This window comes from Pseudorca crassidens, chromosome 7, assembly GCF_039906515.1.
Source record: "Pseudorca crassidens isolate mPseCra1 chromosome 7, mPseCra1.hap1, whole genome shotgun sequence".
Lineage (NCBI taxonomy): Eukaryota > Metazoa > Chordata > Mammalia > Artiodactyla > Delphinidae > Pseudorca > Pseudorca crassidens.
Window position 1 is genome coordinate 82,476,200 of NC_090302.1, and position 24,266 is coordinate 82,500,465.

At 41.2% G+C, this 24,266-nt stretch overlaps 1 protein-coding gene and 1 long non-coding RNA gene across 2 annotated transcripts in view; one reads left to right on the top strand and one right to left on the bottom strand.

The window, feature by feature from the left end:
* The first annotated feature begins 588 nt into the window (after positions 1 to 588).
* Positions 589 to 24,266, top strand: part of LOC137227992 (uncharacterized) — a 231,709-nt gene continuing 208,031 nt past the window's right edge. The window contains exons 1-2 of the long non-coding RNA XR_010945099.1: positions 589 to 976; positions 14,738 to 14,940. This is a non-coding gene — a long non-coding RNA (uncharacterized lncRNA). The remainder of the gene's footprint in view (positions 977 to 14,737; positions 14,941 to 24,266) is intronic.
* Positions 20,290 to 24,266, bottom strand: part of SLC28A3 (solute carrier family 28 member 3) — a 57,604-nt gene continuing 53,627 nt past the window's right edge. The window contains exons 15-18 of the mRNA XM_067744736.1: positions 22,680 to 22,761; positions 21,928 to 22,026; positions 21,597 to 21,717; positions 20,290 to 20,749 (exon numbers count right to left, since the gene is read on the bottom strand). Coding sequence (XP_067600837.1) covers positions 20,629 to 20,749; positions 21,597 to 21,717; positions 21,928 to 22,026; positions 22,680 to 22,761 — 423 coding nt within the window. The 3' untranslated portion in view covers positions 20,290 to 20,628. The remainder of the gene's footprint in view (positions 20,750 to 21,596; positions 21,718 to 21,927; positions 22,027 to 22,679; positions 22,762 to 24,266) is intronic.

Below are 24,266 nucleotides of genomic sequence, written 5' to 3' on the forward strand. Positions count from 1 at the left end.
ACGGATGGCACGCTTCCAGCTGAACTGGTTGTCCAAGCTTCTTGTACTAAAAGCAGGGACCAGAGGTGCCTTCTTGGAGTTGAAGCAGCAGGTAGAACAGCCTCTAAGACCCATTTTTCTAAATACTGTGTTCTTCTTTTTCCTTTTAATTTTCAACTTGATGTCCATTAGGAGGAAAATTTACCTGATTGGATCATTTAGTCAGAAGTTATTGAGCTTCCACTTGGCCAAAGGCTGTGTATCTACCAGCCATGCAAGAACCCCCCTTTTAACTCTGAGCACTCAGAAGACCACTGCAGTGGTCCCAGGAGCCCTTTCAGATTTTCTTTCTACATAGTAGGAAAGACAGGAAAACTTATTGGAGCTGCCCCAAGAGTTTCACTTGAACTAGTCTAAATCTATTATATTTGCTTGAGGCCAAATTCTGGTAGTCTGTGTTGGGGGGGCGGGGCGGGGGTTGTGGAATGTGGTATTTATTTTCTCTCCCTCTTACACCCTGGGCTAATTTACCTTATCCAGGTTAATTGCACATTTTTGTTATTATTCTAGAAATAGGCCATTCTGGCAGTCAGACAGAGCCACCTCAGCTCTGAGTCATCACGTGAATGTTTTGCTCAGGGGCACAGAGGTAAACATATTCAGAGCCATCTTCCTTCTGAGGCTTTCCAGTTGTACTTGCTTAAAGGATTGACAAATTCTGGTTTTTCCTGCTGTCTTAAATACTGTGCCACTCTCATCTTGAAAAAGCAAGCAGCAAAGCAGTACAACCTGTACCGTACATGGCTAACAAGAGTACCAGGTCATCCCTGTTCCTGGTGGGGGTGGGTGCCTGATGCTACCTGTACCTGAGAGGGCCCCATTTGATGTCCCCGGTCTAGCAGTGAACTCAGCAACCATGGATCAACAAACAACCTCAGTGCACGGGGTCATTGTCACAAAATTATGGCCCCCACGATGCAGAGTGGGACTAAAGTAGGTAGGTGGGGAGATGGGATCCTATCCTGCCATTGCCTAGTTGCTGTGATGGTACACAGCTCACAGGATTGCAGCTGAAGCAGGTACTTAGATCAGGCTCCTCTGGGGAGGATTAAATCCAGTTCTTGTTTCTGAAGAACTTGCGTGTGTGAGCCTGGCGTTGTAACTTTGACTAATGACTGTTAAAAGAGAAATCAGAGTCCTCGATCTCCTGTAAGAGCTCTTCCGGAAAAAAAATTGCGCGATACCACTGCTGACTTTATCAGTTGTTTAGTCTCACCCAAGTCCCTGGGACTCGTGGGTTTACAGCAAGCTGCATTAATGTCCATCAATTACTTTGGCAAGTGGAGGACACTATGAATGCCCTAATATTCACTTCTTCCAGCTTCGATCACTAATCAAAAGTCTTGGCATTACCTTCCCCACTCACTCTAACCCTGCTCTTAGTCTCAGACTTGTGCAGTCTGTTCTTCCCTATTTGCTTATGGTATGGTTTTGGGATCAGGTTATTAGCTACAAAGGTTTAGAGTCTCAAAAATAATTTGCCAGTGTAACACCCCACAGATTACTTCCCGGTTGGATGAATTAAGTTCTTGTCTCCCTTAATCCAGAGGGCAATCCCAGCAACACTAATGGTAGGCAACTAAGTGTTACCTGTCCCCTGGTGTGGTGCAATATGCAATACATCACAGGTCCTCTGATGGATGCTAGCCAGGAAGTGTTTGTATCTAATCCTTTGGATCTAATTTCCAGTTTACAGGGAATATGGAGATGGGAGAACAAGCTTAATGGCAGATGGCCTAAGGAAGCAACAAGGCAAATAAATCCAAAGGATAGGACTTCAGCTAGATAACTGGCCTGCTGTCTTCAAGGACTCAGTGATGTGTAACAAGAGATGAGTGTCCCAAATTAAAAGAAAATTAAAGAGTATAATAATCTGATATAATGCATGGTCCTGGATTGGATGCTTGGTTAGCTAAACTAGCAGGAATGCATTTTGGGTACAGTGTGGTGGTGGAGGGAGGTGGTTGAAAGGTATTAGCTTAGAATAAAATTTATGTACATGGAAAGATGAATTATTATATATATATGTGATATATATGCATAGAAAGAAAGTGTGGCACAATATAGATATAGGTGTTAATTGTGGTAACCTTGGGGAATAAGAATATGATGTTTTAATTTCCCCATTTTTTCCTTATTGACATTTTCCATTTTTTCCAGCTTTATTGAGGTATAATTGACACATAATATTGTGTAAGTTTAAGATGTACAATGTGATGACTCATACATATATATGTTGCAAAATGATCTAATTCTTTAATAGTGAAAAGATATTGCTTTTGTAATCACAAAAGGTTGTTAAAAAGAAAACAAACCAAGAACTGCATTTTTGGGCAGTGATAATAAAAAGTGTCGGGTAGGGGAAGCCGGGTCAGCCAAGCTGCTTGTGGGCTAACACAAAGGATGTGCAACTACGTCCTGGCCAGCCTGGGGCTTATCAGGAAGTCCCCAGCAGAGATCATAACTCTACAGTCACGTAGCCCCACTTTTCCCATTTTGAGGCGCAGGTGAACAATTTAAAATTTGTCACAATATAATTGAATGTGCCGAGTGACTTCCCACCGACGATGAATTTTGAGGGTTGGGGACTGTTGGGATAGAGGCGCAGGGCGGGAGCCTCATGGGAGGGGCTGGGCTATGACGCCAGCCTGTGTCCGCTGGCCATGCCTTGATCTTGATGGGATTGATCTTGATGGGAAGCATCTCTTCAACTTGCAGTCTTTATAGCTTTGCATATCATCTGGTTAATTCCTCAAGGCCAGCTTTTACCAGTGACACTTTCCCTCGTCAAAGCTTTTCCTGAGAGAATTCTGTAGGAGGCAGATGGATGACACAGTTTTCCACCCAAACAGTAAATGACATATTAGCTGAAATAACATCCAGAAGTTCTCTGCTTTACCTAATGAGTCTTTTCTCCCAGGCAGGTTAATGATATTGAATGACACTTTCTGAATATTCAAATGAAGGGATGGTGGAACAGCTTCTCTAATCCTGTTTTGATGGTAAATACAGGACAAGGAAAAACAAAACTAAAAATGAAGTGAAGAAGAACCAGAGGGTTATATCTCAATAAAACTGGGGCAAAAAATTTACTCTTAAAATGAAGCCAAATACCTAAAAAAAAAAAAAAAAAAAAAAAAAAATTACTCTTGCAATAAATTACCATAAAGAAACAGAAAAAGAACGAACCAGAAGGGAAAGATAGCTCACAGAACAATGACTTCAATCATAATTTGCAAGGTCACACCCGCCCTGAGCGAGGGAGGTGGAAAGGTCAAGTGTACACTCCATTCCTTAGTGAAATCAGTTAAGTTAAAATCGGATCATCTGGCCTATCTAGCGGAGTCCCAGGACCTAGAGGGACTAAGTTGGCAAATTGGCTTCCAAATGTGTGGAATATGGATGGCCATTATGTGCAGGCTATGACTTAGGGTGAGACTGATGTTTCTTACAGAATAGCCCTGTTTGTGAAAGCCTGTTTGCTGGTGTGCGTGGCTGGCTTTTTCACCCTCAAGATGTGCAGTTTAAATTAGATAATGAAAAGAAACCTAAGTACATTAAAAAGTAGAACTATGGAGGGAGAAAACTGATGTTTACCTCTCGGGTTGTTCGGCATCGTTTTCTGGCGATTCAGTGTTGACACTCAGGATCGCCCACCTCAGCACGGTGACATCTCTTAATGCTGTTGAACTCCTTTTTGCCACTGGGCTAAACATTACGACTTCAAATGTATTAGCTTGAATTATATGATTTTTGTAGGTCAAATATGTCTGAATGGCAGCAATTTCATGTAATTTAATCTACTAATTGGCCTTTTCCCTTAGAGGAGCTGAGACATGAGTTGGGAGACAGAAGAGTAACTTACCAGTGGATGCAAAATGATTAAGAACTGGAATTAAGAAGGCTTTATTTTGAAATCAGTAACGTACACATTAGTAATACCTTAAAGTTTTTCCTGACTGCCTCCAATAGGTGATTCTTTTCCTAGATGAGCCATCTGGTCGAATTTATAAACCACAGGGGAAATCGACCCAATGACTATATGCAACTCAGTTTTATCCCAAAATATTATTATCTGCCTTGACCACCCACCTTACTCCCAAGAGCTGACTCTGGAGGTTTTCCAGAAACAAGTCCACCCTCACACAACCAAGATTTACGCCCATGGTAGATATCTGGCAGAACATGGTGAAGCTCTGACGGCAAATCCCAAAGAAGAGTTAACGTTGGAGCCGCTGCAGCAACTCTGGCACAAATATGCAGCTTCCCAAGGTGACTGCTCACTTAGATGTGTAAGCGCTGGTTGTGCTTCTTTTAAAATCAGACCCATTACTTTATAGTCACACCTCCTGAGACAGGCTCAGGGTCTCCGGTGTCCCCGGAGAGGCATTTTGCTCCTTCTGCCTGAATTTTATGTAATCTCGTATCCCAGTGGAGTGGCTGTGACCTGGCAGGTTCTTTTTCAAGTTCTAGAAAGACTCACCCCTGGATCATCTGTTAGGGTTTTAATTTTTGGAGGGTGGGGGGATTACCGTTGTGATCATGATGCTTCTCAGTTTTTGTCTTAACCGCTGCTGAATTTCTAATATGGATCCAGCTGAAGTGCTGGAATCACACAGCATGATACTTGACTGGTACTTTCTCCTCTTGCAAGTAGTTTTTCCATTCTGTGGGGTAAAGACAATCATGACTTTCCTGACACAATTAAATGAAAGATCTAAATTAGTCCAAACTATCCTGAAAGTCAGATGACAAAAGTTCAGGTCTCAGTTCTGAACTGACTTTCTGTGTTATCTTAGGCAAGTTAATTAACTTCTGGCAGTACTACTTTCTTCACTGGGAGAATAAGGGCATTAAAGTAAATAATCTCCCAGTTACCATCCAACTCTAAAACAATCCAAGTCTGTGTAAAACCTTGTATATTGTTAAGCTATTAAATTATTCCATAGTCCTTACACATTCACTTTTGTAGAAAGTAAAAGGGAAGGTAGCTCAGAAACAGGTAGGTTAGTAGGAAAATCCAGGTTTTAAAATGTTTATGGTAATTGCATAATATGGAAATAATTTAATTTTAAAGATATTTTCATCTTTATAAGAAAATATTATATAAGAGAGCTCTGAGGATTCTGGAGGATGGCTCCCAACACCTAAAGTTTCTCAATTATTTTATATGTTTGAAAATTGGGATTCATGTAAACAGAAGTAGTCATATATGTTGGAATAAGTTCATGGTCACCTTGAGGTTCCTTTTTGTAGGTGAAGATCGATGAGGTGCCCATTTTACTGTCTGGAATAAGAGCTGAGCATTTAGGCAGAAGAATGGCATTTGCAGAATATTTGTCACTAACTTAGGTTTAGGGCTGATGTTAACTGGATTATTTCATTTGTTGTCTTGGGTGTCAGCGACCTGCCCTGATTTGCTCCAGCGTGAAGTTTGGGCTTGAGCGTCCTTGCTGGTGACATTCTGCCACCTTGTGGCCAGCAGTGGACTTCAGCATTGTGCATTGTCCCCAAAGTGTGCCAGGGCAGAGAAGCTATATGTGACAGGTGTTTCTAGCCTTTGGGATTCCAAGCACAATTCTGTGAGTTCTGTTCATTATTTACAGACTCTTCTATTGATCATCAAATGTTTGTGTTTCATCCCAGCCCTAAAGGAGAGTCAGTAATCCTTTAACTCTTCAAGCTTACATCAGCTCACATAGTTGATGGGATGGCAGAAATAAAGAGAGGTTTAAGTTTTGGAAATGTCTGATCTGATCTTAGTTTTGCTCCTAAATAGATTCTTTTTTTTTTTTTTTTTTTTTTTTGCGGTACGCGGGCCTCTCACCGCTGCGGCCTCTCCCGCTGCGGAGGACGGGCTCTGGACGCGCAGGCCCAGCGGCCATGGCTGACGGGCCCAGCCGCTCCGCAGCACGTGGGATCTTCCCGGACCGGGGCACGAACCCGTATCCCCTGCATTGGCAGGTGGACTCTCAACCACTGCTCCACCAGGAAAGCCCCTCCCCTAAATAGATTCTTGCTTCAAGGAAGCCCCAAGTCTGGAGTTGAGAGGCCAGGTTCTTCCTGGTTCTGCAGATTAAAAGCTGTTCATCCTTGGGAAGACCAACTCACCCCTCCATGCTCAACCAACAATTACAAGGCTATACCAGGGTTGCCGCATGTCTGTTACTGCACATCACAGCACCAGTCTGTGGTAGGTACTAGTTTTATCCTCATTTTATAGATTTACTGAGGTTCAGAGACATTGAGTAACTTGTCCAAGGTCGATCAGACAAACCTCAGTAACACGAGTCCCCACAGGGAAGCCCTCAGCCTTATGCCTGTGAAATGAAGTAAAAACACCTACTTTAGTATACACAAAGCAGAAGTAAGATCAAGTGAGATGATAATGCAGATGAAAGGTTTTTTATTTATATTTATTTATTTATTTTGGCCGTGATGTGCAGCATGTGGGATCCTAGCTACCTGACTAGGGACCGAACCCGTGACTCTGCATTGGGAGTGCAGAGTCTCAACCGTAGGACCACCAGGGAAGTCTCCTGGAAGCTTTTTTAAATGAGAAAGATCTACCCAGTTGTTGGCTGGCATTTTGAAAAATGATCATTATTACTATTATTATGCATGATGTTGAGATTGTTGCTAATGGCAAGCAAAAATTGTTTCCTCAATGGAAGAGAAGAGTAACTTCTTGGAGAGGAATACCTAGATCGATTAAAAAGTTATTTGCAGTTGCTATTAATGATGTTTTGTAATGCTCTCCTTTTCCTGTCTGCTTCACAGTTTCAAATGAAGTTGATCCTAATTAGAGATTCCGTTTTTGGGAAATGAATTTGTTTGTGAATTCCATATATAAGTGAAAAGGTGGCTTTGGGCCGCTGGAGGATAACTAGACTGGTGTGATAAAATTTTGAGGTGTTTGCCTGTAGCTGCCTAGGGGAGTTGGACAGTTAATTAAATGGGGGAAAATAGATGTTCCATCATCCTCTCTGAGGGATCAAAAGGAATTCATTTTGTGTTCTGTTTCTGTGGGACTTGGGTTACTTGCAATGACCGCAGATATACTCTCATATCTCTACTTTACCAATTTAAGTGCAGTATTTGCATCATGAAAACAAGTAATGCTCAGGGTAAAAACCACCAAACAAAAAACAACGTATCCTTCTATTCTCAAATCCAATGTTGGGTAATAGGAAAGCATACCTTAACAAAACCTAGCCAGAAAGTATAAAGGTACCACATTGGATGTGAAGTATGTAACCATCTGGTTCAGGTAGCACATGTTCACTACTCATTTCCCACACTGTCTCACAAATCATTCCTTCAACAGGATAGAGCCAGAAAGGAACCCAGGTTGGAGAGCAAGATCCTGCTTGAAATGCTGTAGAATCAATGGAGCAGGCATGAGGCTCCATCAGGAAGCATCTCACTAGAAATTTTGAAAACGTGTCTCTGTGACTTTGGCGGTGTCTGCCCTGCTGCCCCTAGCAAAAGAATGTTGTGTTGGAAACCATTTTAGTTTCCTTTACGGGATACAAACTGCTGACATTTGCCACTTTGTATTCACAGTTGGGATACATGACCCATAAGTTAAATATTTACATTTTTTGTCCTTGTGTTTTTCTTTTAGTAAATGACTGCTTTACTTGGCTGTATTTTATTCATTATCTACTTGTATTATGCAATTCAGAGATATGTAGGGACTACAGATGGAAAAATCACATACTGAGTTCCTCCTCCAGTGCACACAGACACACAAAAATTTTAACAGATTTGAAATAATCTATAAAATTTAAGTTAAAATAACTTCAAGGGTGTTTTAAGTAGAAAATATCATAACAGGAAAGGTTGTGGTACATGGAAGGGAGGACATATCAATCCTGCCCATTTCCCATAGGTGATGGTGATGCTGGTGGTAGACAACTTGGATGTGGGTAGAGTTTGGTTTTTTAAACCACCTTCTTATCCTCCCACCTGTTATCTCTCTAAGTCCTACCTAGAGAGTGTTTGTGAGGGATGGGAAAGAGAGCATTCAATCTAGCATACTACATAAATGAGTAGACAGGGCAATTTCAAATCAAATTACCTACACTGGGATTCTCCTGGCCTGTATTGAAGAACATCATGAGACAACTGTTTCTACCGTAAGAAAGTTGTGGCAGTTGTTGTTATTATATTACATGATGGATGCCCTCTTTATGGACTCTTAGGATGAATTAATTTGTTCTTAGCAACAGGAACAGTTGTGTTTCTCCTGAGCAATTAAAAAAATAAACGTTATGACACTGAGATGTGTCTTTAAAAGACTTATTGTCGCACTGACCATTAGAAAGTGTGAAGCTAAAGTTGCAACTTATTCACAGCAAATATATAAGACTATATGGTATTTATTTTTCTGCTAAGTTTATTTCTGGCTTTATTGTATGTTTTTATCTTTTTCCCCCTCATTTATGTTAGTAGTAAGGATTAGGTTTGGCTGTGTGGAATGAAAAACCCCAAACACCAGTGACTTAAACAAGAAAGAAGCTTCAATTTTCTCAGGAAGAAGTTTGGGTAGGGCTTCCCTGGTGGTGCAGTGGTTGAGAGTCCGCCTGCCGATGCAGGGAACACGGGTTCGTGCCCTGGTCCGGAAAGATCCCACATGCCGTGGAGCGGCTGGGCCAGTGAGCCATGGCCGCTGAGCCTGTGCTCCACAACGGGAGAGGCCACAACAGTGAGAGGCCCGCGTACTGCAAAAAAAAAAAAAAAAAAAAAAAAAAAAAGTTTGGGTAGGTTGTCCAAGTTTGGAATGGCAGCTCCACCATCATCAGGAGCCCAGACTTCTAATGCTCTGTCATTCTCAACACACGGCTTCCAACTCATGGTCCAAGATGGCTACTCTCCCCATTATGTCTGTGGCCAGTCAGCAGGAAGGGACACAACCAATCCTCCCTTCTGAGGATACTTCCTAGAAGTTGCATAAACAACTTCCATGTACATCCCATTGACCAGACCTTAGTCATATGGGTACACCTAGCTATAAGGACAGCTGGGAAATGTGGGTAGCCATGTGTTTTAGCTAAAAATGAGGACTATTAATACTGGAAAGGAAAGGGAGATGGGCTAATAGGAAACAAGTAGAAGGCTGTGCTAATTTACGTTATTTTATGAATCTTTGTGAATTACTTTAAATTCTATCCATACTGGGACAGGGGTAGTTATAAGTAATGAAGGAATAAATAAGTTTACATTCCTTAGAAGGAGGATGGATCTTGTTATTGCTTATGTTTAACATCTCAGAACCGGTCTTTGATGCCGTGGAGTTCTTCAATAGTTTCTGTAATCCCAACTTGGGATGCTCAGATCACTAAGGGTTGGCAAAGGTAGGACTGGGGAACTTGAGCTATTGTTTTTAATCTCTGAAAGCCTAATGAGCTATATACGTTTCACCTGAGCTGAGGGGTACTATGTACGTCTTTGATTAAAAGGGGGAAAAATCATTATTCAATATAGCTATCCCTTGGTATCCTCAGAGATTGGTTCCAGGACCCCCAGCGGATACCCAAATCTGCAGATGCGCAAGTCCCTTATAGAAAATGACTGGTACTGTCGGCAGCGTATCCGTGGGTTCTGCGTCCGCGGATTCAACAGCCTGCGACTGGCATTGGTTGAATCCGTGGATGCAGAATCCCAGGATACGGAGGGCTGACTGTACATGCAATTTGTTGGTAGACAAATATCTTTCAAAGAGTGCGGCTCTTAGGGAGTCATGGTGATGTAAGAACATGACAAAAAGGAACAAGAATGGTGAAATGTTTTGGTGCTACTGACCGGAATTGTTTTTGTATTGAGACTTTAAAGTTATATAGGTACACTAGGGCAGTAGTTTTAAAACTTCAGTGTGCCTAGGACCTTAGGGACATGGTTAAAACTGCTGGTACCTGGGCCCCACCCCCAGAGATTCTGATTTGTTACCTTGGGGACAGCATTTTGACAAATATTGGACTTAAGGATGTTAATTGCCCAAGGTTAAACATTTCTAAATGGAGTTAATTAAACTTTCCTTTGAAAAAGAACATGAACAAGTCACTAAAAAAACCACAGAATTTGCTTTGAATACTTTATTTTCCAGGTTTCTGAAGGGTCCAGCGTTTCTCCTCCCTGTGACAATCTCTTTCGTGAAGCTTGACCCTCAGACCAATTGAGCACAATTGAATTCCTGCCTAAAAGTTAATGATTTGATGAGGGCTTTTAGCACTCTCTTGCAGCTCTGGACACCTGACATGCTGGGCACCAATGGGCATGGAGAAAGCATCCTTAGGTTTTTCCTCACCATGGCAACCAGTGCACACTGATCTATGTCTGTCAGTTTCCAGGCTGGTGACTCTACAGAGTCACCTGTGCCATAGCAACAGGCGAAAGCTGCAGCTGACTTTGGCGTTTCAAATGCTCTGGATACAGCATTTCAATCCCAGGTCCCAACTTCTTCCTCTTTGTAGTTTCCTAGTGAGAAACTGTTTGACTCTGGGACTTGGGGGCCTGAGAGCAACAGGGTGGGAGAGGGGATTCTGGGATGTGAGTGATATTGGTTGCTGATGTGGATCAGAATTGGACAGCTGTCAAATTGGAGCTGTCAGCTGAACCAGCAGGAAATAAAAAGTATGAATTTTAGGGGAAGGGAGGGAATCACATACATAACAACAGCTTGTAATTTTGGCCAGGAAGTGAATTACAAGTTCTTCACTCCATGTAAAATATCAAGACACAAGGAAAATCAATCATCCTTGCCTTTGAGTGTTTGTGGGAGGTTACAGTAAAATTAGGATGGGAAGGAGAGAGGGATGGTAGCCTCGAATTTTTCCAGACATTTTACTATAAATTTTTTTTCAAACATACAGCAAACTTGAAATAATTTTGCACTACTTAGATTCTACTGGTAACATTTTATTTTACCTAGTTTAATCACATTATTCACACATATCCCTCTATTCTCCATCAATTCACACATATCCCTCTATTCTCCTACTTAAAATTTTTTAAAATATTCTGATTATTATGTCCTTTCTTTCCTTCCAGTACTGGTGTTTATTACCCTCCTTTTTTTTGTCCTCATTCACCCAAAGCCATAATCTTTAATGATTATGACAAAGAACATGATGATGATAAAACAAAAATAGCCACCATGAGATTGAACATACGCTAAATGACAAACTCAGTGCTAGCCACTTATCTTACTATCTCATTTGTCAGAATGAGAAGGAAGTATAGTTATCTCTCTTCTAATGATAAGGAAACAGATTCTCAGAGATGAGTGGCTAAACTAGAATTCGAACCTGGTCTTGCCTGCCATTTTTGCCTTGGCAGTCCAGTTTCAGGAGAATAACAGTGCTAGAAATTACCTTTCAAACTGGGTTAGTGAGAAATTCACTAAAACTACTATCAAGGTCATTGCTAATGTCACTTTTTGCATGTAGAGAAATCTTTAGTTCAGAGTATAATGAAAAGGCTAATCTGGGAACCAGGATTATCTGTGAACCCTCTGGGTATCTGCATTTCTTTGCACAGGAGTGAGGTAGGCAATATTTTCCTTCTCTTCATCATCATTGCTGAAATTTATTGAATTCCTCTATGGGCCAAACACCCCACGTTCATTTGGTTCTCTAATCTAATTAATCGGGGTAGATATTATAACCTTCATTTTAGAGACTGTGGGGGAAGGAAAGGATCCTTTCTTCTACCCTCTTGGATTCTGTGCCTGGGGCCATGAATTAAACACATAAAAGACAGGTTAACAGAAGAAGAAATTTACTTTGCATATATATGGGCGCTTCAAAAGAAAGGAGAAGAAACCCAAAGAAGTGGTTAGACCCGGGGGCATGTATACCATCTTAACAAAGAGTGATAAACTGTGAAGTTACTAGACAAAGGAAGTGGAGTAAATTGTAGGAAGTAAATTAGCAATAAATTGTGCTTCCCGGGGCAGTAAATTGTGGGAAGGTAAATATATAGGGGAAACTAGTGGAAGAGAAGAATTATAGATTTATTATGCAAACTCAAGTTGGTATTTTCTCCATTGATAAGAGTTGTCTCCAGTGATTAAGGGTTGTCATCATCTTCCTGGTGTAGGAGGAGACACTTTTACAAACGGAAATTTATGCCTTGCTTTTAGACAGAAAAGGGGAGGGCAGAGAGCTAATTGCTTTCAGCTCAAAACAATCCTTACACAAAAGTGGCATCTTTTAGGGTAGCATACCTTGATCCCCTTCAAAACCAAACAATTGATCCTTACTGGAGATAGATCAAGGGAACAGAACGGAGTCTATATAAACCCCAATACATGGAATCTTATTATGTGTTAAAAGTGGTATCTTAAATAAATGGCGAAAATAGAAACTACCAGTATTCAGTAAATGAAGTTGGGACAACCATCTAGCAAAAATGAAGTTAGAGCCATATATCACACCACTTACCAGGACAAAATTCAAATGGATCAAAAATTTAAATATGCAAAGTGAAACCATAAAAAATTTACAAGGAAATTACTTTTTTTTTTGACCACACAGCGTGGCTTGTGGGATCTTAGTTCTCCAACTAGGGATTGAACTCAGGCCCTCAGCAGTGAAAGCGCCAAGTCCTAACCACTGGACTACCAGGGAATTCCCAGGAAATTATTATTTTTTTTGTGATACGCAGGCCTCTCACTATTGTGGCCTCTCCCGTTGCAGAGCCCAGGCTCCGGATGCGCAGGCTCAGCGGCCATGGCTCACGGGTCCAGCCGCTCCGCGGCATGTGGGATCTTCCCGGACCCGGGCACGAACCTGTGTCCCCTGCATCGGCAGGCGGACTCTCAACCACTGCGCCACCAGGGAAGCCCGGAAATTACTTTTTGACTTTGAAATGAAGATGGATTTTTTTATGACACAAAACCTAGAAGCCATAATTAAAGAAATCAATACATTTAAACATGGAGGGGAAAAATGTATGCATGGCAAAAAAGCACCATAAAAAAGTAAAAATACAGGGCTTCCCTGGTGGTGTATAGTATGCGGCTATTTGTGAACCATCGGTAGGTACAGGGAGTTGACTCTACTCCGTCTCCCTGCAAAGGAGAACCCATGGCCGCTCTCCTGGGCAACCTGAGGAGATACGACACACAATTCTGGATCCTGCTTTTGCTGGAAATTGCTGGCCCTCCCCTAACTGGGTGAACAGACCCAGGCCCAAGGACCTATGCAGTGCTCTCCCATCCCCTGCCGTCAGCTTGCCGTATATCCAGCAGAACTGGCAGGAACCCTACTTTTTTTTTTTTTTTTTTGCGGTACGCGGGCCTCTCACTGTCGTGGCCTCTCCCGTTGTGGAGCACAGGCTCCGGACCCGCAGGCTCAGCGGCCATGGCTCACGGGCCCAGCCGCTCCGCGGCATGTGGGATCTTCCCGGACTAGGGCACGAACCCGCGTCCACTGCATTGGCAGGTGGACTCTCAACCGCTGCGCCACCAGGGAAGCCCTGTATTTTGATTTTGATTTTCCATGGACTAGGACTTTCTTCTTGCTGGACTGGGTCTAAGTGGGGTTGGGAGTTGGCATTCAAACTTACTTTTGTTTCATTTGTACCCAGTTAATCTGTGTTGGCAGTACAAAAGCCCACTCAAGACAGAGAAATCACTTTCAGTTTCAAGTATGGAACTAGAAAATTCATCTTTAATCAGATGAAGATAACCTGGTGTGTCATTTGCCCAGGGTTTTTACAAAGCTGATGTCACTGTTTAGTGTATAAAATCCCACACAAGCCCAAGTTCACTGTCATGTTTCATTTACCTTCTTGATTGCCAGCAGAATCTAGCAGGTGGACAAGCTTTACACTGTAAATATGTCGTCCATTCAAAGTTTGATCATTTGGCTTTGCCCTGAGACTTAGCATTTATGTTGGGAGATAAAATCTCTATGTGTCTCTAGCATTTTTGTATGTCTTACAAGGAATTAATCATGAATTTGTGCAAAGATTTGACTACAAGAATATGTATTGTCGATGTGTTGGTAATCATGAAAAATGGGAAACGTCTGTAATAGCCAACCATAAGAGAGTGGGTAAATTCTGGTACAGTGATACAGTCAGTGGGATGCACAACAGCCATTTACAAATGATGATGTAGGAGAATACTTAACAACATGCAAAAGTGTTCATGATATATTAAGAGGGAAAAGCTGGCCTCAAAGTAAATCACAATAGTGATCTCATTTTGAAAGTCTTAAGCAAACACACACATTGAATGACTATATACCACAGATTATTAGCACTTGTTATATTTTGTGATGGGATATGGATAAAGTTTTTATTTTCTTCTTTGGATTTTGAATATTTTTCTACAAAAATAAGGCTGATTACTTTTGCAATAAAGCATCTTATAAAAGGTATTATGAGAAGGGGTAGAGACAAAAACACCTCTGAGCACCTCTCCCTCTACAGTTGTAGCAGGCCAACATAGGGAGCCACCTCTGGAGCCCCAAATCTCTGCCTTATCCCCTCAGGACCCCCCAGGCTCTGGCCAGCTGCTGGGAAAATTCTCTGGATCTCTGACCCGTTTCTCACTATTGACACTGTCCTATCTGACCAGAGGCACTTGTAAAAAACTGTAACCTGAATAAAATTCTCCCCAAACATTTTCCTGGTAATAATGGGAAGAGGGAGGAGAGAGTATTTAAGAAATTAATTTTATTTTCAGGTCATCTAGAAGACCACCCTCCTGTCAATTTTAGATGGAATTTTGATCGAATTTTTTTGGAATACTTCTGTAACTTTTGAGAAAAGAAACTTTCTTCAGTGTCCAGCTGCAGCCTCCTGTGAGCACCTGACCCTTGTTTGAGAACGCTGGAGTCTGTTGCTACGGAAACGTACTCAAGTCAGACTGCAACAGGAGGACCTCTGGTGAGTCCCCAAGAACATATTGTTTCCTTCTGTTTGGTTCTTTTCGGTTTCAGTATACACAGAAACCCTCACTTTCTGGATAACCTGTTTTACATGGCCAGACATTGATGAATGGATGGTCAAAGAGAGCAAATAATTCTCAACCCTTTGAGATGTCCATCTCAGAAAGGGCACGTTGAATTTTGATGGGTGAATTCTAATGAGAATTTGAGTCTTTGTTTTGTGCAAGTGCTTTTAAGAACTGGCCAATCTTTCCCACAAATGGGATTAAGTTTATCATAGCTCCTAAGTAACAAAATTGTTAGTTGCTGGATGCTTCTGTACCTTGCAAGCTATTGGAGCCAAAATCTGTCATGGTATGATCAAAGCTCACCTCAAATATGTGTTGGGCTTTCCTACAATACTTGCAAACTACAAAATGTTTTTTACATTTCTTGTCTATTTTTAACTCATGTTCTTGTACTACAGTTAATGTTAAGGTAATTTATTTTTACTGGAGACTTAGAAAAGCCCCGTGATTTTTCTCAGAATGCGGTACAGTGAAAGTGCCATCATGCGGTATGTAGCAGCAGGCTAATCAATGTTCTATTCAATCAAGAGTGACCTCATGGTGCTCTAGTCTCTCAGTTATTCCCCACTGAGGCTCAGTCATCACTGGTCTTCCAGTTTGTGGCCTGAAGCCCGCCATCTTGAAAATCCCTGTGAAGAACAACATAGAGTAAAAAGATTCAGCAAGATTATGAGGGAGAGGAAGGGTGATAAGGAGCAAGCCCCCATGTGGCAAACGATGCCTTCTTCACATTCCAATTTATATTTCTGAAGCTTAAGATATTCCGATACTCCTAAAGAGTGTGTGGCAAATAGAAATCTCTCTCAAAAGCAAATATTCTACAAAAACTAAAGACAACCTAAATGTCAATCAAGAGTAGAAGTGATATATAAATGGTGGTGTAGTCATACAATGGAATAATACTCGGCAATAAAAGCAAAATGACCTACTGGATAAAACTTAAATTCATTATGCTGAATGAGAAAAGCAAGAGACAAAAAATCATGTGCTGTCGGGATCCATTTACATGATGTTCTAGCTGAATCATTTATTTGAACTAATCTCTAGGGGAAAGAAAATCAATCAGGCTTGCCTGGGAGTATGGAAGCGTGGGGGAGAGATTGACTGGGGAGGGGTACCAGGGAGCTTTCTGAAATGATGGAAGTGTGCTCCATCTTGATTGGGGCGATGGTCACATGGATGTATGTATTTGCCAAAACTCATCAAAACGTACACTTAAAATCTGTACATTTATTGTATATAAATGATACCTTAATGAAGAAAAAGTGTCTTTTATAGCCTTTCTCTGTGAGGCATTTTTCTAAGTGCTTTATATGATTTAACTTACTTAATTCTCACAAAAATATGAGGGAGGAGATGTGTTTGTTTGCGCTTTATAGATGGGGAAACTGAGGCACAGAGCAGTTACATAAATATCTAAGGTAATGGAGCTAGTGGCTGGGGCCAGGATTTGGACACTGACAGTTCAGGTCCAGAGATGGACGCTTAGCTGCTGAATCCTGCCAGCAGTTGCAACCAGCTTGTGGTTTCCCATTTCCTATAAGAGCTTTTCCAAATATGATAGCAGAACAATTGCTCATACAAGCAGAAAGAATCTGGTTACTTAAGTACACCTATTTATGTTGGGTATTGAGATGCTTTTAATGATTCCATTTAGCTTCAAGGTAGATAACACTACTGAATTGCCAACTGGCCTTGCAGAGATTATCAGGAAGACTAGTTGCTTGAACTTCATTTGCTAATCATTGTTCAGGACAGTTAATGCTGTAAGACAAGCAAAATCATGTGCATGATGTTGCCAAGAAATAGAAGGTGAAAGTAATTCTGGCATTGGGCTTGAAAGAAGATTCATTCACTCCAGTTTGACAGTTATAACTTACTGTATAGTTTATTATATACTGAGAAAAATTAACAGTGATACCAGGGTTCACTGTGGCTAACTATGGGGAATGAGATTGAGGTGGGAGGAAGATTTCCAATTTCTCCATTATACACACTGGCATATCATTTGCAATTTTTATTCTGAGTATGCATTTTTGGATGATATTTTTACAAAGTTTTTAACAGTGATCCAGTTAACTATTCTTGCTTATGTGAAGGTTAGTCATTTTGCAATATTCATTCATTCATTCATCGAATAAACATTTACTGAATGTCTACTAGATGTCAGGCACTAGTTCTGGAGATACATAGGAATTAGTAGTCTGTCTACTACTACTCTGCAGTTGAAGGAACTCAGATTAGACCAGGGAATATTGCCCTAATTCTCCTTTTAGCTATAGTAATCTATAGATTTGGTGGCTTTACATGACTTAAAGTGGGTTGGGGGGAGTGTGGAAGGAGATGAGGCATTTCTGAGTGACTTAGGATTCTACTGTCCTCTTATTTTATGAGTGTTACTGGAAGCATGCCCAGTGCATGGAAGATACAGGTCTGATTCTTCACGTAAACATGACTTGTAAGACATCAGTTTTTTCCTAATCTTGGTTTCTCATACTAAAGTGATTGGGGAATTCCTTGGCGGTCCAGTGGTTAGGACTCTGGAAGCGGCCAAAAAAGAAAAAAGAAAGAAAGAAAGAAAAAATAAAGTGGTTGGTTTTCAGTTGCCAGAGGACTAAATCTCAAGATTGTCATTTGAGTGCTTTTTTCTATTCCATGGCTATAGGCTGTACCCCTTGTATCAGTCACTGTCTTCCTATTTTGCAAAAGGCATAGTGAGTAGAGGAACTGACTTGGTGCAGATCCATCATTTACTTTCTAGAGTCTCTTGAAATAGAAATGCCAAGTAGTCTACTAAAGACCAGAGTAGAAAGAACTCCCTCTACATCCAGGGGCAGTCACATTGCCTTTGTAATAAAAAGGAAAACACATTCATCATCATAAGCTTGTGATCCAGAAAAAGAATGGACAAGTGTACACTTTTCTTCCTGCTTCAGCTTAAAACAAAGTTGCTTTTATTAAGTAACAGGCTGTAAAAAAGGTAGCTTTTCTTAGGACCATGTGGTTCATTAGCCCCATATGGTGCACATGTACCAAGGATTTCTTTAATCCTGTGCTCCTGCCTGTTTAAAATGTGAATGATCGCCTCCGCTGCCCCTGCTCCAGTACATTCAGAGTAGTTTAATCCTTCCTGGCACACTGTGTCCTTCAATACCTTCTTTATAAGCATGCCTGATTTTGGAATTGTTCTGTAATTGGAAGTCAGCCTCACTGGGCAGGTGCACATCTTAAGCTCTTCACAATGGCCTACCAGCCTAACTAAACCACAGAAACATGAAAGCAATTAGGGTGGGAGCATTTTCAAAATTATGCATGTTAGTAATCTGTGTAGTTACAGAGACCTTCTCACTCAGACCTAATTGCTTGGATGTTCTATTTTACCAGTGGAAAGAAAAATCAAAGAAAAATGTCCATATTCTATGACTCCAACTATTTTTGGCTGAGACCCTAAGTCTTCTGTAAGGTCAGAGAATTTGTTTATAACTATAGCTTCTGGATTGGAGAGAGAAATGCCATTTCTGACCCCCTCCCCTTTTGCAAGCCAATGGAAAATAACAAGGAGAATAAAAAGCTGGAAAGCAAACTTCCATCTTCATTGAAATTAGGAAACATTCATAACTGGACTCATAACTGTATTTAAAAAAGGGCTTTCAAAAAATGGTTCTGAAGAACATAGGAGCAGGACAGGAATAAAGATGCAGATGTAGAGAATGGACTTGAGGACACAGGGAGGGGGAAGGGTAAGCTGGGATGAAGTGAGAGAGTGGCATGGACTGATATATACTACCAAATGTAAAATAGATAGATAGTGGGAAGCAGCCACATAGCACAGGGAGATCACCTCAGTGCTTTGTGACCACCTAGAGGGGTGGGATAGGGAGGGTGGGGAGGGAGACGCAAGAGGGAGGAGATATGGGGACATATGTATATGTATAGCTGATTCACTTTGTTATAAAGGAGAAATTAACACACCATTGTACAGCAATTATACTGCAATAAAGATGTTTAAAAAATAAAATAAAATAAAAAAGGGCTTTCAGATTAGTGAAAACTGTGTCAGTGTGAAAGACAGACTCAGAAAGACGGCTAGGGACTTCGGATTTCATGGACAGACAAGACAGTGCAGAATTCTTCAAAGTAGATTTCACAGCCTTGGCTTGAAACAAGGTCAGGGTGCACAGACTGACAGCAACATGCTGTCAGCACTAAGTGACCTCAGGCGACAACCGAGGAAACACACAGGAAACACACAGACACTCCATCTTTGACATCTTAGAAGACTATGACTGGGTGAAGGATAAACTGTGAGGAACAAAGAGCCCTCCAGCTTCTATGTCTGCCAAAGAAGAGTGAAGACATCACCGTCCACCAAAACTCTCCATCGACTGGCTTCACTGGGAAAAGGGAAACTTCCAGCCAGCCCAGAGCCACTCACAATGTTCACGGGGGATTGATAAGGTTTCTGCAGGCAACGAGCCTCAAGTGCTCACCAGCTGATTTGCCTGATCCTACCCTTACTATCCTTTCCCATAATATGGCTCAGGAATAATATCTCCCTCCCTCAAACATTAAAAAAGAAACAACAGGGCTTCCCTGGTGGCGCAGTGGTTGGGAGTCCGCCTGCCGATGCACGGGACGCGGGTTCGTGCCCCGATCTGGAAGGATCCCACGTGCCGCGGAGCGGCTGGGCCCGTGAGCCATGGCCGCTGAGCCTGCGCATCCGGAGCCTGTGCTCCGCAATGGGAGAGGCCACAGCGGTGAGAGGCCCGCATACCGCAAAAAAAAAAAAAAAAAAAAGAAAGAAACAACATTAAAAAAGAAATCAGCATGCAACTTATGTGAACATATAGTATTTAAAAGGAAATATCATACATACTCACAGAAGTAGATGAATAAAACACATCAGAAAATTTATATTGCAAAGCGGATAAAAATTAAGACAACGTATTTCTCTAAGAAGCAGTCTGGCAACATATATTAAAACCAAATATATACACACACTTCAATTCATGTAGGAAATCATCCTGTAAAATTTCATTGTCCATTATGTTAATCATGAATATTTGAAATATGGAGCTATTTCATATATGGAACTGAGGAACTAAAATTTAAAAACTGATACTAATTTCAGTTATTGGAAAACTTTTAGGTATTATCTGGAACAACCTGCTTATGTAAATTTATTTTTCAGTTGTAAATTTTATGACGTCTTGCCAATGAAAATTTAGCTTCTCAAGATAAGCTCTAAGTATAAAATATACACTAGATTTTTTTAAAGATTTAATGCAATTTTATTTCTAAAATAAAGTCTAAATACTGAAAGGGCACAGTAAGTTCCAAGAAAAATATGTTACAAATGATCAATAATAAGAAATATCCTAGTATATTGTACTTCGGAGATAAAGAGTCCTTTGGGCATTTAGATCCCTACTTCATCATCACCACCATCACCACACACACACACACAAACACAAGTCAACTATTTACACATGGATTTAAAAAAATTACTCTTGTGCATGAACAAGAATGAAAACACAAATAAATTACTCAAGGTATTCCAAAACCTTTTTCACATTTTTTCTTTTTTCACATTTTTTCTGTTGGAGAAGTGGCTGAACTCAAAAAGGAATCCAACTGCAGTTTAGTGTTGGTGGATTCAACAAATTGCAGCAGTGTTTCAAAGAATATAGGCTATGGTTTCCTGCTGGGATGACCTCACCGGGACCGTTGACAACAGTGCTGGTGAAAAGTAGAATAAAACAGTTAGTTGAACCTTAGAAAACAGAAACAGTAGATGAGCAGAAGATGACATATTAGAGATTGCATAGGGCGAGAAGCTGATATCCTGCCTCACATTCCAGTTAGGGTGGGTTAAGGACAGAGGCACCAGAGAAGTAGTTTTGACTCTTAAATCCTGTTTGGCCTGAAAGACTCACCTTATTTCCTCTAGAGTAAAAGAATAAAGGATAGAAGCAATCCTTAAAAAAACACGTGCACATTAAGAAGGGCAGATGGAGTGGTGATACTGCTTCTGAAGATAGAGACTGTACAGAATGGGGGTGGCTGGCATGGGTCACTGATGGCCCCTCATCCACTGTAGCGTCACCATCATCATGTTGTCAGGGAAGCCTGCATTGCTTGATACCCTTGAAAGGGAGGCAGTACCTAGTAACTACTAGGGCATGGGCTCTATGGGCAGAAAGACCCCAATTTTCTTGGGTCTTTCTATCTTGATCTTGTTTGCACTCATTTTGCTTGGGTAGGTGACGTTGCCTCCCCAAACCCAGATTTTATCTAATGCTTAAAAAAGCAGTAGTGCCTAACTTATACAGCGGCTGCAAGGTTTAAGTGAGCTAATTCATACAAAGCACCTAATACACAGCTGGGGGCATATTAAAATGTTTGAGCAGCGCTGGTTAGTGCTATGGTTTCTAGTCTTAGTTAGTCAAGATGAAAGGTGGTTAGAACTGCCAGACAAGTTCTTATATTAAGAGTTATGAAGTTAAAAAATAAGTGGTTGAGATCTTTCGGTCTATTTTTATTATTAATGATGGATATAAAGAAGTTATCATCAAGAATACAATACCTGTTCAATAGACTCTGGCAACAAGATACTACATCGGTTGTGTTTCTAACCAAGCTGGAGTTGAAGGCATTCTCCAAAATGTGATGACAGTTGCTGTCCACAGGAGTGCTGGTAAGCATGCCTGGAAGTGGAACAGAGTTCTGTTTATTTAATTAATGAAGTCACTGAACTCTCCTTCTATTCTTGGCTTCTCCACCATGCTCCACACTTTTCACTTCACAATCTGCTTAATGGCAGCTGTGCCTCTCAGCTCTCTGCAGAGGCACCGTCCCCCCAAAGCTGCCATCCTCTGAGCACAGGGAGACCGGACACAGAGGATGCAATGCAGTACCTGCGATGCAGGCTGTCATGAAGCAGGCGACGGTCCCCGCAATCAGAGCTCTCACTGCTCCTGCGGCGATGTCATGCTTTCTGGAAGGAGCTATGGATGCTGGGAAATGTGGAAGCAAGCATGGCAGATTAATGTTGAGCCTATTGATTAGAATTCCAAATTCCCAGCCTTTGAGAATTGTTCTGGGGCTGGAGTCTCAGGTCCGTTGACTTTTCTTTTTTTAAACTGAGCTGGAAAATTCAAGATTCAAGAGCTTAGTGATGAGCTCCACGTCCAGAGAAGTTTCTCTGGTGTAGGAGAACTCACAGTATGTTCATGAGGGCATGACAAGGCAAATGGGTTTCAAGGAAGGATTCCAAATATCTGCACCTCATCTGTCACCATCTCCTTCTTTGCCCGTGGTGGCATAGAATTAATTAATCACGGCATTTTCCCATTGAATTTCCACTGGCCCTCAGAATCCTTCTCTAGCTGGTCATTATAAATCTATTGGAATTAGCAGACAAAGTGTAATCTATTTGTCATCTTTGAGTGGAGTAACACCTGTACATTTGAGCAAATTTTTCCCGACATTAGCTTGAATAGACATGGGAAAAACTACATTGCAGAGCAGGGATAAAAAATAGACCCAAAAGAATTTATTGCTGTTGCAGAGCTCTTTTTTTCAGACACAAATAATGTTACAGAGCAACATGGAGATTGGAAGAATGTTTATATCATATCTATTGTTGGAGAATATTCTTTTCACTTACTGAGTCCGCCGATCACTATTCCTAGGGAACCAAAATTGGCAAAGCCACAGAGAGCATAAGTGGCAATTGTCTCAGCACGAATCTAGAAATAAGCATAAACACACAGATGTATACATGATGTGACCCAGCTGAGTATATCTGATATCCTAACTGGGCTTCCTATTCCGACTATAGAATCAATATTGACAAATAAATGTACAGTGTATGGTGTCAAACACCTGTTGCTTCCTGGTCTCTTTTTTCCATCTCCCCTTGAATTTTTTTTTTTTTTTGGCTGTGAGCGGTCTTCGTTGCTGCCTGTGGGCTTTCTCTAGTTGTAGCAAGTGGGGGCTACTCTTTGTTGTGGTGCGTGGGCTTCTCATTGCGGTGGCTTCTCTTGTCGTGGAGCATGGGCTCTAGACGCGCAGACTTCAGTAGTTGCGGCACGCAGGCTCAGTAGTTGTGGTGCACGGGCTTAGTTGCTCTGCGGCATGTGGGATCTTGCTGGACCAGGGATTGAACCCGTGTTCCCTGCATTGGCAGGTGGATTCTTAACCACTGCGCCACCAGGGAAGTCCTCCCCTTGAATTTTCAGGGAGGGAAAGGGGCTGTGTGGATTCAGAGACTCTCCATGAAGTCCTTGGAGTTGGTACTGTTGGCCTCTACAAATGCTATTTTCTGCTCGATGATAACTCTAATATTCAGTATGACCTGACCACTTGCTATATTGTGTCAGGCACAGTACTAGCTGCTGACAATACAAAATTGGTCCCAGAAAATACTCACATTACATTTATTTGACAAAGGACTTATTCAGAATGTATAAAGAACTGTTATAACTCATTAAGAAGACAAGCACCCAATAAAAAACATAAAGAGATTTCACAAAAGATAAGCAAATGGCCGAAATAAGCACATGAGAAGATGTTTGACGTCACTAATCACCAGGAAAATGCAAATTAAATTAAAACAATGAGCTCACTACACATCCACTAAAATGGCTAAAAAAGAAGGACAACACCCAGTGTTGGCAGGGATGTTGAGCAATTGGAACTCTTGTACATTGTTGGTAGGAAAGTAAACTGACACGGCCTGTTTGTAAAATACAAACGTACTTGGCAGTTTCTTATCAAATTAACATAACAGCCTGTATGACCCAGTAATGCCACTCCTAGGAATGTTCCCAGGAGAAATAAAAACGTGTCTTCAAGAAGACTGTACGTGAATGTTTATAACAGCTTTATTCACAATAGCCCCAATCTGGAAACAACTCAAATGCCATTCAATTGGCGAATGGATAAATAAGGTGTGGATATGCATTAAAAAAGGATACTACTCTGCAGTAGAAAGGAAAAAACTAATACATGCAACAACATGAATCCTAAGTGAGTCCATTTATATGAAATTCTAGAACAAGCAAAAGTGATCTATAGTAAGAGAAAGATCACTGGTTTCCTGGGACTGGGTTGGGGTGGGATGGGGTGTTGTTGACAACTGGCCATGAGGGAAGTTTTCTAGGTGTGGTGGAAATGTGTGGTATCTTGATTGTTTGTGGTCATGGTTACACAGGTGACAGATTTATCAAAACATACGTACACCAAAAATAGG